General features: G+C 40.4%; 1 protein-coding gene across 28 annotated transcripts in view; it reads right to left on the bottom strand.

Moving 5' to 3' along the window:
• The window catches only part of LOC119657979 (CD109 antigen-like), a 103,819-nt gene that overhangs the window by 47,922 nt on the left and 40,608 nt on the right, over nt 1–15,289 (bottom strand). Inside the window, exons 12-13 of one of the 28 annotated variants that reach the window (XM_038065306.1) lie at nt 12,756–12,809; nt 6,202–6,304 (exon numbers count right to left, since the gene is read on the bottom strand). The exons of 23 other annotated variants lie outside the window; for them this stretch is intronic. In XM_038065306.1, coding sequence (XP_037921234.1) covers nt 6,202–6,304; nt 12,756–12,809 — 157 coding nt within the window. Of the gene's footprint in view, nt 1–6,201; nt 6,380–11,815; nt 11,949–12,661; nt 12,810–15,289 lie in introns of all 28 variants that reach the window. 4 more of the 28 variants (XM_038065225.1, XM_038065336.1, XM_038065387.1 and 1 more) reach the window with 4 other exon arrangements.

The following is a 15,289-nucleotide window of genomic DNA, read 5'->3' as shown; positions in this document are numbered from 1 at the left end:
TAATGTGGAGGATATTGCCAGAACAAGAGCTGGCAAAGCGAAATAAATAAGCGAAACGACATGGCCTAAGCAGACAGTGGTGCAGATGTCACAAAGTTTGGCTAAACCCTGTTTTTTAATCTCAACCCACCAATGAATCTCTTTCGATAATTGCGCCTCTATGCCTTTTGCAAACGCTTTTTGAAATTCATTAAAAGCCCTCACATAGGAAATATTAAACAGCGAAAATTCGCTTCCATTGAACATATTTTAAATTTTGGAATTATATTTCGATATTGGGAGACGTGGAGCTAGTCCCTAATCCCACATGTTCAACTTGCCATGCCCAAATGTTGGTTGATTGCTTGACAGTTCTGTTGTGTGATCGTCTGTGCCGAATAGGGACTACAGTGAAACCAAGCTTTGCATTATCTAAAAAACCGTATGTGTTTGCACTATTGGAGCAGTGGAATCTTGCGCAACGGACGTTCCTATGTATTCCTGCGTATCCTTCCACTCGACCTCCATACCGAATGCATTGTATCGTACGATGTTATCAACTTCTACGAATTAGGATATTAGGGCTGGAGGATCCTGGGGGTGTTTTTTGTATCGACACATTTAATTTGGATCATCTCTTGGTGTCTCGAGGCTACAACTAATTGGTTAAAAGAGTATAGCATTAGCTTCTCGATCTCATTGCTCCTGGTTCGAATCCTAGTCATCATGGATGGGTTGCACAAAGACTTGTCTCCGTTGCTGTAAGCTTATCCCTTGCACAGCATTATGTGTGACCGTAGTGAAACTGAAACATAGTTTCATTGAAAATGAAATTTTGGGAAAAAGTAGCAAACACAACGAATCAAGCAAAGATACCCAGTATGCAATGAATATGTTAACCGGTTTTTGAAGGATTTACTTACTTAAGGGGGTCATCCCGTGTGAAGGCCGTTTTTTCGCTTTTTTTTAGAAAGTTTTTGTGAAAAACTGGTTAAAGGTACAAATACGAATTTTTCACTATATTTTTATTAATATCTTGATCATGTGTAGTAATTTTTTCAGCTCGTTGGCATAGTCCATTATTGAAAAATAGAGCAACTTACACACCCAGCTCCAAAAAAAGGTGTTTTCTGCTGCCATGCTAGAGGGCGCTGTGATCATCTTAAAGAAAAAATGTAAACGGTATTTTGACGTGCGGATTTAACCACAGTCCGCAAACTAGGATTATTGAAAAATATTGAGAGGTAAATTCTCGGTGCCTTGTTTGGAAATTTTTGGTGTTTTTTCAAGGCTTCTTCAATGAAAAAAAAAAACAAGTTGGGAAACCGGATGCTGGACGCTTCAGGTATGAAAACCATTTGAGCCTGCATTGGTCCCATTAGAATCTAGCACGTAATATATGCATATATAGTATTATGTGAGAATATCCACTTACGAGTGATATTGACATTCAAAATCTTGAATTTCAAAAGGAGTGATAACTTTGACCTATTACAACTTTGTTAGTAATAGTGCGATTTCCACCAAACTCAAGCTTTATATTATAGCCTATGTTGCTGCAAATTTGATGGTGCTAAGTTGAACTTAAGGGGGGTTGTTCTGCAGTCAATTAATGAAAATTATAGTAATATAATATTATACCCCCTGCCTCCCTGCTCCCATAACAACAGTCACGGTCTTAGGAGTTTGTGGCATCAAAACGGCGCACCAAAGCGCTAATTGGGCTCCTCGGAGCGGCCACTGATACCTACCTACCTACCCCCATAATATTATTAACTTTATTTGAAGGGATATCGGTATGGAAGGTATTTTTGAGCCTAGCCAACATATAGTGGCAGCCTCTTGATTTTCTCACATTTTTCGTTTGGGCAGTTTCTGAGGACGGCCCCGTTAAATAAATGGTCGTTTTTGACTCTCCAAACGGTCCGCCTTTCCATCAGATGTTAAAACTAAGACAAGCTTCGGAAAGTACTAATCGAAACCTTTCATTTGATACCCCACATGACTATATTTGGAGAAAAAAACACCCCCTTTTGTATGTATGAGGACCTCCCCTTAAATTCGACGCAAAAGGCTGTAACTCACTGTATAGGTGTGCGTTCATAGTTCCCACCTTTCCACCAAATTTGGTGCCAATCGCTATTATAGTCTCCGAGAAAAATGCGTGCGACGGACAGACAGACAGACAGAGGTCTTGATTGAAAGAAGCTGGTCTGACACTCGTGGGGCATAAAACCGAGATAGTTTTGATTACCAAGCGAAGGAAGCAAACCTCGATAAAGATCGGGATTGGTGAACATACCATACAGTCGCAGATAACGCTTTAATACCTAGGAGTTATGGTTCACCAAAGACTGAAATTCACATCCCAATTTGGAAAACTGAGGAACCAAAGCTTCCGGAGTGACTACATTGTTGGCAAGAATTTTACTAAACATAGGCGATCTTAGGCAAAGCCGGCGAGTCTTAGCCTCGAGAGTTGTCAGCTTCATCTTGCTTTATGCCACTTCCAGTCTGGGCACCGTCTTTGAAGTTGGAAGCAGTCCCATACCGATTGAGTGCATTGCGAAGGTCGTGCGCTTACCGTACACCATCAGACGAAGCAGCTTGTGTGATAGCAGGCATGATCCCCATCGACATTTTGGCGAACGAAGGTCGACGCCTCTATGACCCATCATATGCAATCGGCGAGTCCTGTACCTATCGTCGGCAATTGGCACGAAGTGAATCTATTTTGGAATGGCAGAAAAGATGGGATGATTCACCTAAAGGACACTGGACACACAGGATTATTCCAGGTGTCTCTAAATGGATGAAACGAAGGCACAGTGAGGTTAGTCACCACCTAACTCAATTCCTAAGCGGACACGGAGGGTACCGTGCATACCTTTATCGCTTCGGGCGTGACGACTCCCCGTATTGACCGACATGCGTGATGATTCCGGAGGATGGGGAGCATGTTGTTTTTAACTGCCCGCGGTTCGCCGCACACAGAGCGAAGGCGGAAATTGACGCCGGGGCACGGTTGATACCCGAGAATATCGCGCTGCTGAGGAGGGAAGAGCGTCGAAGAAAAGTTACAAATAACGACAGGAGCCGCAGTTCATAAATGATCCTGGCTTTTATATTGCATTAAAAGTAGTTATCCAAATTAAATTTAGAAGAAAATCCAATAAAAAATGCAAAAATGCAAACGTTTTTGTAAGTGTTATATACGGTATCTTTGATTTTCTCCAACTTTTAACATTATCTGTATATATCATATTTTCTTAGTGTCTCTACTGATATAATACAAGCTATATAGACACCTACAAAGTTAGATCTTCCGTCTTGCCCTGAATTCGGGAGCGACGCTGACAGTGAAGCCCATGGTGTTTTACGTAGGCACCTGTCGTGAGACTTAAATCCTACGGTCCTCTACAGACACGGATTGATTTTGTGACCACAATCAGAGCCCCGCTGAGACAAGCAACAACGGTACCAGTCTATACCAAGTGCATGGCTTAGCATTCATACTGGTGGATGCAAGAATTACCTAAATCTCTACCGAACTATGGAGTACGGCACCCGTGTTGATACGCAACACCACGTCGAGGCCCGAAGGTCTCTTCTCGCTTGAGCGCAACCACAACCATCATGAAACTCCCACTAGGGGGGCCAACCGCAAATAACCGAGCTGTCCTCACATAGAACAGGAGTTCACCCGAAGTATGTGAGTCCAGAGGCTTTCCCGGTTCCCATGGTACCAGTATACCCCTGGTAAGGTTTCGGGACCAATTTGCCACTTCAGATGAGTCCCCGTGCAGACTGGTCTGATCGCCCTGATTAGGCCTTTGGAGCATTCGCCTACTGAATCACGGCCGGCAAACCAAAGTGATTACAGCGTCTCCCGGTGCCACCACTATGGAGGTTTTCCTCGGCCACTAGGTCTTGGTTTGGCCGATAGGGTTGCCGCCCTATCTTCCTCGCCGCCACCTCTGAGCACCAGCGACGCTGACAATGAAATCATATGATATATATTTTCAACGGAGGTAATTTTCAGGGAAAATCATCTTAGTATATGAGGGAGGGGATTGCGGATGTAGCCGTTAATTTAAAATATAAAACTGAATTGATGGATTCATTATTGCCCATCCTATCATTGAGTGAATTAATATCCAGATCTTAACTGACACCATTGGAGACGTGATAAAATATGTTTGATGGTTTCATTCGCTTATCATTCATCATATCAAAGGTAAAGGGGAGGTTTCAGTAAATCAAATTAACAAAATTCAAAGATTATATACACGTGCAATAAGAAATAAACAATTGTGTTGGAAAATATTGACAAATAACAACCAAACAAAAACTTGTATGCTAATATCTTGTGGAAATTAAAGCGAAATGCGTTGGAGCAATCAAGAACATACAAATTACATTAAGCAACGAATTTGCTCTATCATTATCTACTGACTGTGGTGGTTTGAATTTTCTCCAGAGCCACACATCTGGGAATTCCTTTCGAATAGGCGTATCGATTTGAGTATCAATTGTTGGAGTTAGATGCAGGGCTTTGTGTAAAACTCTTCCTCTATATTTTCTCCTCACTGCAATGCAACGTAAAAACATTAAAAGAAAATGGTGCATGAATTTCTTGTGAGGGTATGTGGTGGGATGAGGGCATGGAGGGCTAACAGAGTTAGGTTTTGGTTTATTTTCATTCACATAAGGGTTACAGCCAATTATTTGGGACGGATCAAAGACTAGGAGCCGTCTGCTAAAATCATCGGAAATTGGTAGAATAGAAATCAGTTTTATGGAATCTATTTTAGAAATAACTAAAGTCAATGACTTTTCGTAGAGAGAACGCAAGGAGTGAAAAGCACCGTATATATTCGTACATTTTACCATATACACTATTCTAATTAAGGGGGTCATCCCGTGTGAAGGCCGTTTTTTGTGGCTTTTCTTTAGAAATTTTTTGTGAAAAACTGGAGAAAGATGCAAATACGAATCTTTCACCATAGATTTATTAATATCTTGAGTGTGCATAGTAATTTTTCCAGCCCGATCACATAGTTTGTTATTGAAATACAGAGCAATTTATACACCCATCTCCAAAAAAGGTGGTTTTCTGCTGCCATCTCCAAAAAAAGGTGGTTTTCTGCTGCCACGCGAGAGGGTGCTGTGATCATCTTGGAGAAAAAAAGTAAACGGCATTTTAACGTACAGACTTAACTACAGTCCGCAAACTAGGAATATTAAAAAATATTAAAAGCTTAATTTTTGGTGCCATGTTAAACTTCTTTTTTTGAATTTTGGCGTTTTTTTACGGCTTTTTCAATTAATAAAAAAAAAACTACTGAATGAATCGCAATTATCCTAGTTTGCAGACCGTAGAAATATGTTCTGAATAAGTCCTGAAAATTTCAAAGAATTTCGTTGGATCGATTTTGGGCTGTGGTGGCAGCCGATTTTCAACATGCGGTTTCGAGAAAAACGCATTTAAAAAGTAGAATGCGATTTTTAGCCATACAATTTCAACTGATCATTAATCTGCTATACCTAGTCCACAAACCTTAGGTTTCTTGAAGAAACACATGCACAGTGTTGGCTTCAAGTCTTGTCCTTTTATTGAAGTCATTCGAATGTCATTTGGACCGATAAATACGCGTTTTATTACGGCGATCGTCATAAATCTGGCGTGTGATTTATTAGGTGTTTAACACAATAATTTCCGAAGGACTCAGAATATCAAAAAAATCACTTTGCCCATATATTCTACACTATATCTAGATACAATTAATGCCAAAAAAAAAAATTCGATTCTGCGGATCCGACACACGGGATGACCCCCTTAAATCATTTGTATTTCGATTGGAAAGTTATGGACGATGCTGGTATTTTAAATTCAGGCGTAAACAAATGTCTGTAGAAATATTTGGACAATTATAATGATAATTCATTAATTTATTTTTAATTGAAAAGTGATAGTATCAATTAAACACAATTGGAAATTTATAGTAATGGCAAGTCAGAATTAGCCCCTAAAGTTGGGAAATGAATGATTAGTCACAGAAGAGATAGCATAGGGAAGAGTCGATTAGCGTAGAGAGAGCTACAAACCATAAACTTAGATTTTCTAAGTTTATATGTGAATCACGAAGAGGAACTACCCTTGGAAATAACAAAGACCAATATTTGAAAAATGTCATGGATTGAGAAATAACTGAACCATACCATGTATTGTTGGAATACCAAATCCAACTCTCAGGGAATTCCTTTCTAACTTCTGTACTATCCAAAATATCTTCATTTGTTGATATTCGATCGATGCTAAGTTGAGTAGTTAATTCGATGCTAACTTCAGTATTTGATTCCCCATAATCTTCCGGCGATGTAGTGAAGTATTCGAAGGCTATAAAGTGGATTGAAATTGAGGTAACAATTTATCCGGTATACTATTGTCAGATCTATTCTAAAAAATTACAATTAATTTGTTCATAAGAGCAATGTGATATCAGTACCTCTGTTCGCTCAACTTTCTGTGAGCTGCGAATTGTGGAATCTAATTTAAAAATATTTTCTTATCAAGCTGCTTTTAAAACATCGCTAATTTAGCTAATTAGTTTTGCCATTTTTATTTATCGTCTCTTTACCCAACCTCATTGTTGGCCATGGTTTTTCTTAATGAGGACACTAAAGAGATCTTTTGCTCAGCAAAAGCCAATCCAACTCTCAAAAAGAAGTAGACAACAAAGAAGAAAGCGAGTACAAACGGAATTTAACTCTCTATCCAAGACTTTTACTTTTATGGGCGAGAAAACAACGTTTTGCGCATCTTTTTATAGAAGCATTTGTCTTCATCTGATAGACTTACTACATAGTCAGAAGCAGAGGTAATGCGTTGGGAGACGTCTCTCATCAGAGCTCAAATTGCCACTAAAAAGAGCAAAATAAAAGCCAAGGAAATAAAAGCAGCTTAGATATTCGTTTTGAGAATGAAGGGGGTCCTAAGTCCGCATCAACTTAATGCAGGACGGGACCAATTGAGGAGCAACTCCGATGGGCGACGCGGCGTCTCTCCTAATTCATCAGTAAAATTTTCACTGCCAAACTGGGAATAAATACCATTGGCGGGTCTGATGCTAAGATTTTGGAAAAATCATGCGGATGATATTTGTGTAGAAAACATTGTCAACCCTGACATACAGATTCCATCAAAATATAGACAACAGACTATATCAAATTATGGTGCTCGAAACGAGACTCCTTTAGAGCGTACTGTGAGGAACTGGAAGGCGAAAGGGAGACTTCAAGGCTGTGCAGAGTCCTCAAAAGGGATGAGTGGGCCAAGTTGGATTCTCTTAGAAAACCCGACGGTACTTTCACGAGCTCCAGACTGGACTCAGTACAGACCCTCCTGGAAGTACACCACCCGGGAGAACGGGTGAGAGAAGTGGTAGGGGGAGAGTTGACGGTTCTTACAACCCCTTCAACACGCAAGCGTTGCAAGGGGAACTGGAACACTGCTAAAGCGGCTGTTACCCATGAAAAGGTGAGAGCTGCCAATACTGTCCTTGGAACATTTCAAAGCACCTGGCATTGATGGCATCTATCCGGCAATGCTAAAGGAGGGTATGGAGCATTTAGAGCGACGTCTAAGAAATATTTTTCGAGGATGTCTTGCTCTGGGCTACGTGCCTTCTTCTTGGCAACAGGTTAAGGTAGTTTTCATACCGAAACCTGGGAAAGATGACTATTCTAATCCAAAGAACTTCAGACAGATCAGCTTGACTTCATTCTTGCTGAAAGGTTTGGAGAGACTGGTGGAGCGTCACATTCGTGGGAACGCACTTAGGTCACACCCACTTAGTGAAAACCAACATGCTTACCAACGTGGAAAGTCCTGTGAGTCTGCTCTTCATTCTTTGGTCACAAAGATAGAGGATGCAACTTTGAATGCTGAGTACACGATGGGGGTATTCGTGGACATTGAAGGGGCTTTTGACTGTGCGCCTTTTCAAAAACTTTGTGATGCCGCCAGAGCACATGGTGTTGATGATGCTTTAATTAAGTGGATCCATGCTATGCTAACGCAAAGATTGTTGTGCGTTGAGGTAGGGGTCGATCGCTACCTGACTACGGAAGCAACGAAGGGCTGCCCCCAAGGAGGTGTGCTTTCGCCGTTTCTGTGCTATGCGAACTGCAAAATTTGCCAATACACGCTCAAGTTTATGCTGATGACGTGGCTGTACTTGCTGTTGATCGGGATCTTGGAACAGTGTGTAGGAATATACAGCGTGCCGTTGATTTGATAGACAGCTAGTGCCACAATGGTTTTATTCACAAAAAGGAGAAAACTGAATGGACTTTGTCTCCCTGAGATGAGGGTTACTACCCTTCAACTCTCCGAAGAAGTGAAATATCTGGGGGTCACTCTAGATAAAAAACTTCTTTGGAACAAACATGTAGAGGTAAAAATGAAACGAGCTCTCACAGCTTATGGGGTGTGCAGACGGACCTTTGCCTCGACATGGGGACTCAGGCCTCATGTGGTAATGTGGATATACGTTGCCATCATTAGGCCGATATTCGTATATGCATCCGTAGTGTGGTGGGTTAAGGTGAGACAAAAAGGTTTTCACCGTAAACTAGACGCACTGCAAAAAACTGTTTGTCTGGGTATCACTGGTGCCATGAGCACGACATCCGGCGCAGCTTTGAATGCACCACTCAATTTGCAGCCCCTGGATATATTTATTCAAAGCACTGCAATGAGAGCAGCTCATAGGCTAATTCGATTCGATCTATGGGAAAACAACGGATGTGGGGGGCACAGAGCATTGGAAGAGTTACTGGGAGGACTGAATCCAGTTCTTACAATGCCTTCCGATTCTCGTGTCCCCATACATCTGTTTGGTAGAAGATATGTAGTTACGCTGAAGCGTAGAGGGGACTGGCAAGACCCAGAGGATGGCTTAAAAACAGAGGAGGGTTCTGGAGCCGGAGTCTACCTCTCGAATAAAAACGAGAAGTGGGCTTTTCCTTTGGGACAATATGCAACGGTTTTTCAAGCCGAAGTTTATGCGATCCTAAGGGTGGCAAACTGGGTGATTGACGAGCGGTTGAAGGGCAGGCGCATCGCAATCTGCAGTGACAGTCAAGCTGCACTGAGGGCATTGAGCAGTCCTTTGATCACCTCGAAAATCGTTCAGGAATGCAGAAACCGTTTGAACTCTATGTCTAGATTCAATACGGTGGAACTACTCTGGGTACCTGGTCACTGTGGCATAGAGGGAAATGAAATCTCGGACGCTTTAGCGAAAGAGGGGTCAATCTCCCCTATGCCAAGACCGGAGCCAGCAATTGGGGTATCAGTAGCATTGGCTAAATCTGTTTTCAAAAACTGGGAACAAGTTTCCCATAATGACAGGTGGCAGAGCGACACACCAAACTTTTCCTGCCAGAACCCAACATACGTACCGCAAAGTTTATCCTGTCGAAAAGCAGGAGGACTTGCAGGTGTATTGTGGGCATTCTGACAGGCCATAATTCACTAGCTGGGCATATGTTCAGAATAGGAATTACCGAAGATGATACGTGTCCCTCCTGTAATGAGGAAGCGGAATCCACGGAGCATTTCCTATGTGAATGCCCCGCCTATGGACGCATCAGGCATCAGATCTTGGGTGCCGATGTTCTCCAATTACGACGGGTAGCATCACATCCACTAACGGAAATCCTGCGATACGTTAACGAGTCCGGAATATTCCGTTAGACGGGGGTGGCGAGTACAATGGGCCAACACGGCCTGAGTGCTCAGAAGCTGAAGCTTCTCCCCCACCATACACACACACATCGTACGATGTTATCAACTTCTGCGAATTAGGATATTAAGGCTGGAGGATCTTGGGGGTGTTTTTTGTATCGACACATTTAATTTGGATCATCTCTTGCTGCCTCGAGGCCACAACTAATTGGTTAAGAGAGTATAGCCTTAGCCTTTCGACCTCGTTGCTCCTGGTTCGAATCCTGGTCATCATGGATGTATTATGTTTGGCTTTGTACTTATCTCCGCTGCTGTAAGTGTATCACTTGCCCAGCATTCAGTGTGAAACTGAAACATAGTTTCATTGAAAAGCAAAATGTGGGAAAGAAATAACAATCAAAACAAATATATTGAAAAAAGTGAACAGGAACCGGAAAATTTTTGGAGAATTGGTTTACTTACATTTCCCAAATTTTAAATTCTTGTGGATTCGTGATTATTCATTAATTAAAAATTATAACAAAATTAATTACAAGAAAATCAAATAAAAAATAAGGAATAATAGAAAATGGTTTGGTTTTGTTATAAACGATATCTTTGATTTTCCTAACTATTAATATTATCTGTATATATCATATTTTTTAGGGTCTCTAATAATATAATACGAACTACAGGGCGCGGCAGCATAACTTCCTTTTTTAAAATGCGCGCCACTCAGTTAGTTGATGTCATAGCGGAGTGCTAGTCGTCTCGTTCAAGAGGGGATACTGTAAAGTTTTGTCCCGACACGGTTCAGTCGCCATCATGCGTTGGAATAGTGAGGAGCGTGCCTTTGCCGTTGAGGTTTATTTTTCAAGCGGATGTTCGGTTATTGCAACAGCGTGCATTTCGGTTAACAAAAAAAACATGCGCTACTGGGCTAACACCAACCCTCAAGAATTGCATCAAAAGCCTTTGCATTCACCCAAAGTCACAGTGTGGTGTGCAATTTCCTCAACTGGAATTATTGGTCCCTGGTTTTTTGAGGAAAATGATGTTACAGTGACAGTGAGAATTCGGACCGGTATGTAAACATGCTACAGAATTTTTTTTCCCACGGATAGAAAATTTGGATTTGGGGGACACTTGGTTCCAACAAGACGGTGCAACAGCACACACTTCAAGAGCATCGATGGCTGTTTTGATTAGAGGCGATTTGGAATGGCCGGCACGCTATCCCGATCTGTCCCATTGTGATTTTTTTCTATGGGGTTTTTTGAAATCCCGTGTTTATGTGAACCGTCCAAGAACCCTACAAGATTTGAAGACCAACATCCAAGAAGAAATTGCCAACATAACACCTGCTATGCTAACAAGAGTCATGACAAACGCCAGAAATCGGTTTACGCAATGTATGGAGAATGGGGGACGTCACCTAACAGATTTGATCTTCAAAACAATGTAAATAAAAACTTTAGACATGTACCTACATTATAAAAAATAAATAAATATTTCCCGATGCATACAATAGTTTTTATTGAGTTTTGAAAAAAGGAAGTTATGCCGCCGCACCCTGAATATAGACACTTTAAAAGTTAAATCTTCCGTCTTGCCCTGAATTGGGGAGCGACGCTGATTATATGATATATATTTTCAAGGGAGGTAACTTTCAGGGAAAATCATCTTAGTGTACGAGGGAGGGGATTGCGGCTACATGTTAACTTAAAATATAAAACTGAATTGATGTGTTCATTATTGTTTATCCTATCATTGAGTCAATTAATTTTCAGATCTTAACTGATGTAAGCGTGTAAACTAAGGACCGCTTGAACATCATTGGAGACGTGATAAATAAAATATGTTTGGTGGTTTCATTCGCTTATCATTCATTATATCAAAGGTAAAGGGGAGGTTTCAGGAAATCAAATTAACAAATTTAAAAGATTATATACACGGGCAAGTGCTGGAAAATATTGACAAATAACAACCAAACAAAAACTTGTATGCTAATATCTTGTGGAAATTAAAGCGAAATGCGTTGGAGCAATCAAGAACATACAGATTACATTAAGCAACGAATTTGCTCTATCATTATCTACTGACTGTGGTGGTTTGAATTTTCCCCAGAGCCACACATCTGGGAATTCCTTTCGAATAGGCGTATCGATTTGAGTATCAATTGTTGGAGTTAGATGCAGGGCTTTGTGTAAAACTCTTCCTCTATATTTTCTCCTCACTGCAATGCAACGTAAAAGCATTTAAAAAAATGGTGCATGAATTTCTTGTGAGGGTGTGGTGATGTTAGAGTTAGGGTTTGGTTTAGCTGGAACGGATCAAAGACTAGGAGCCGTCTGCTAATATCGGAAATCATTTTTATGCATTCTATTTTTTAAATAACTAAATTCAATGGGTTTTCGTAGAGAGAACGCAAGGAGTGAAAAGTACTAGAGAAAATTTTGCTGCTTGCCAATTGAACGGTATATATTCATACAATTTACCATATACACTATTCTAACGTAATTAAATTATTTGTATTTCGATTGAAAAGTTATGGACGATGCTGGTCTTTTAAATTTAGGCGTTAACAAATGCCTGTAGAAATATTCATTAAATAACAGGCTGCAAGAAGTACGTGTTTTGCCAATTCAAAGTGGTCAATTATAATGATAATTCATTAATTAATTTTTAATTGAAAAGTGATAGTATCAATTAAACACAATTGGAAATTTATAGTAATGGCAAGTCAGAATTAGCCCCTAAAGTTGGGAAATGAATGATTAGTCACAGAAGAAATAGCATAGGGAAGAGTCGATTAGCGTAGAGAGAGCTACAAACCATAAACTTAGATTTTCTAAGTTTATATGTGAATCACGAAGAGGAACTACCCTTGGAAACAACAAAGACCAATATTTGAAAAATGTCGTGGATTGAGAAATAACCGAACTGTACCGTGTATTGTTGGAATACCAAATCCAACTCTCAGGGAATTCCTTTCTAACTTCTGTACTATCCAAAATATCTTCATTCAATCGAATATCAAGATCAGTACTTAATTCCCCATCATAATCTGCCGGCGATGTAATGAAGTATTCGAAGGCTATAAAGTGGATTGAAATTGGGGTAATAATTTATCCGGTTTACTATTGACAGATTATTACAATTACAATTACTTTGTTCATATTTGCAATGCGATACCAGAATCTCTGATCGTTCAACTTTGTGTGAGCTTCAAAGTGTGAACTTTAATTTAAAAATATTTCCTTTTCAAGCTGCTTTTAAAACATCCTTGGTTTAGCTAGTTAGTTTGCTATTTTTATTTACCTTCTCTTTACCCAACCTCATTGTTGGTCATGGTTTTTGTTAATGGGGGCGCTAAAGATTCCGCGAGATCTTTTGCTCAGCAAAAGCCAATCCAACTCTCAAAAAGAAGTAGACAACAAAGAAGAAAGCGAGTACATGAGGGATTTAATTCCCTATCCAAGACTTGTACTTTTATAGGCGAGAAAACAACGTTTTGCATATCTTTATATATAAAGCATGTGTCTTCATCTGATGGACCTACTATATAACACATCGTTGAATAAGTCCCGGGACTAGCGTAGAAATGGCGCTAATAATGCCATTTATATACCAAGGTTCAGAAGTACTAGCCTTCAGATAAGATGTGTCAAAATTTGATGTAATTCGAAACATAACCAAGAAAGCTATAGTGGTTAAGCTGACGCTACCTTTGCAATCGTGAAAAAATTGACCAAAACGAGTTTCGTGTGTTGATAAAACATTGTTTTCTAATGGGGAAAAAACACTGTTCAAGCTCAGCAATGGCTTGAAAAACGTTATCCGGACTCTACTCCTTCGAAAACAATCATTTGTCGGTGGTTTTCGATGTGCTGATACAAATCATGCGGAACATTTGGGTCGGCCAAATGAGGGAGTAACTCCCGAAAACACCAAGCAAGTATTGAAAATCGTGATGGGTGACCGCAAAATGAAAGTGCGCGAGATAGCTAAGATGGTGAACATATCAACTGGTAGTGCATTTACTATTTTGCACCAAAAATTGGCTATGAAAAAGGTTTTTTTCAAATGGCTGCCGCGTTTGCTCACAATGGAACAAAAGCAACAACGTATCAATGATTCGGAGAGCTGTTTGGCACTGTTTACTCGCAATAAACAGGATTTTTTGCTTCGATATGTGACAGTGGACGAAACATGGATTCACCATTTCACTCCGGAGTCAAGTCGGCAGTCAGCTGAATGGCGTACGACCGGTAAAAGCCGCCCGAAGCGTCCAAAAGCACAACAGTCGGCCGGCAAAGTGATGGCGTCCGTATTCTGGGATGCGAATGGTATAATTTTCATTGACTACCTCGAAAAAGGAAAAACCATCAATAGCGACTACTACATGGTGTTATTGGATCGTTTGAAGGCCGAAATAGCGAAAAAACGCCCACACATGAAGAAGAAGAAAGTCATCTTTCATCAAGACAACGCACCGCGCCACAAGTCAATCAAAACGATGACCAAATTCAACGAATTAGGCTTCCAACTGCTTCCTCATCCTCCGTACTCGCCAGATCTGGCCCCCAGCGACTGCTGGCTCTTTGCGGATCTCAAAAAAATGCTCCAGGGAAAAAGATTTGGCTCAAATGAGGAGATGATCGCTGCTATTGAGGCTCATTTTGAGTCAAAAGACAAATCGTTCTACAAACATGGCATTGAAAAGTTAGAGAAGCGTTGGAATGATTGTATAACCCTTGAAGGAGATTATGTTGATGAATAATAAAGAATTTTGCCGATGAAATGTTGTTTTCATAGTTAGTCCCGGGACTTATTGAACGATGTGTTACGCAGCTTGGAATCAGTCAATTAATGTTGAGCCAGACAGATAAATTTAAAAAAAAATCGGCAGTCTTATAAATTACTCCGTTTACACAATCAGTCTGGCGTTGTTTTGACTGACCGTGTAATATGTGATGGCATGTGATATTAGGCACAGGGGGACAAGTTTCTCACCAGAGTTCAAGTTGCGAAGAAAACGAGTCGAATAAGAGTCTGCAAAAAAATACGAGCGCAATGCTGACCACATTGCCTCCTAGTGTACCGTTACGGTCTTGAATGAAACAAATAGCATTAGCGGGTCTGACGCCGAAATTTTGGAAAAATTATATGGATATTTGTGTAGAAAACACTGTCAATCCTGCCACACAGATTCCATCAAAATATAGACAACAGACTACATCAAAATATAGAATTCATCATTGAAATGAAAAAGGGAAGAGAGCTACAATTTTTAGATATATTAGTGAGGAGAAATCAGAAAATATTAGATTTAAAGATCTACAGAAAACCGACGGATACCGAATGGCCCAGCCTCAGCACATTGAACTATCTTTACCAGTATAAGAAGTCGCCTTTTTCAATCTCATAATTTATCGGATGCTAACACTCCCTATATCCTCGAAGGTCTTGGTTAAAGAGATCAAATACAATGTGGAAGTCGGTTGACTGATTGAATGCATGTCCACAGCTTGATCGACAAACGTAAGAGGACTTTTCAACGATAAGTAGTACTCG

This window comes from Hermetia illucens, chromosome 1, assembly GCF_905115235.1.
Source record: "Hermetia illucens chromosome 1, iHerIll2.2.curated.20191125, whole genome shotgun sequence".
Classification (NCBI taxonomy): Eukaryota; Metazoa; Arthropoda; class Insecta; order Diptera; family Stratiomyidae; genus Hermetia; species Hermetia illucens.
This window is presented reverse-complemented; position numbering and strand designations above follow the sequence as displayed.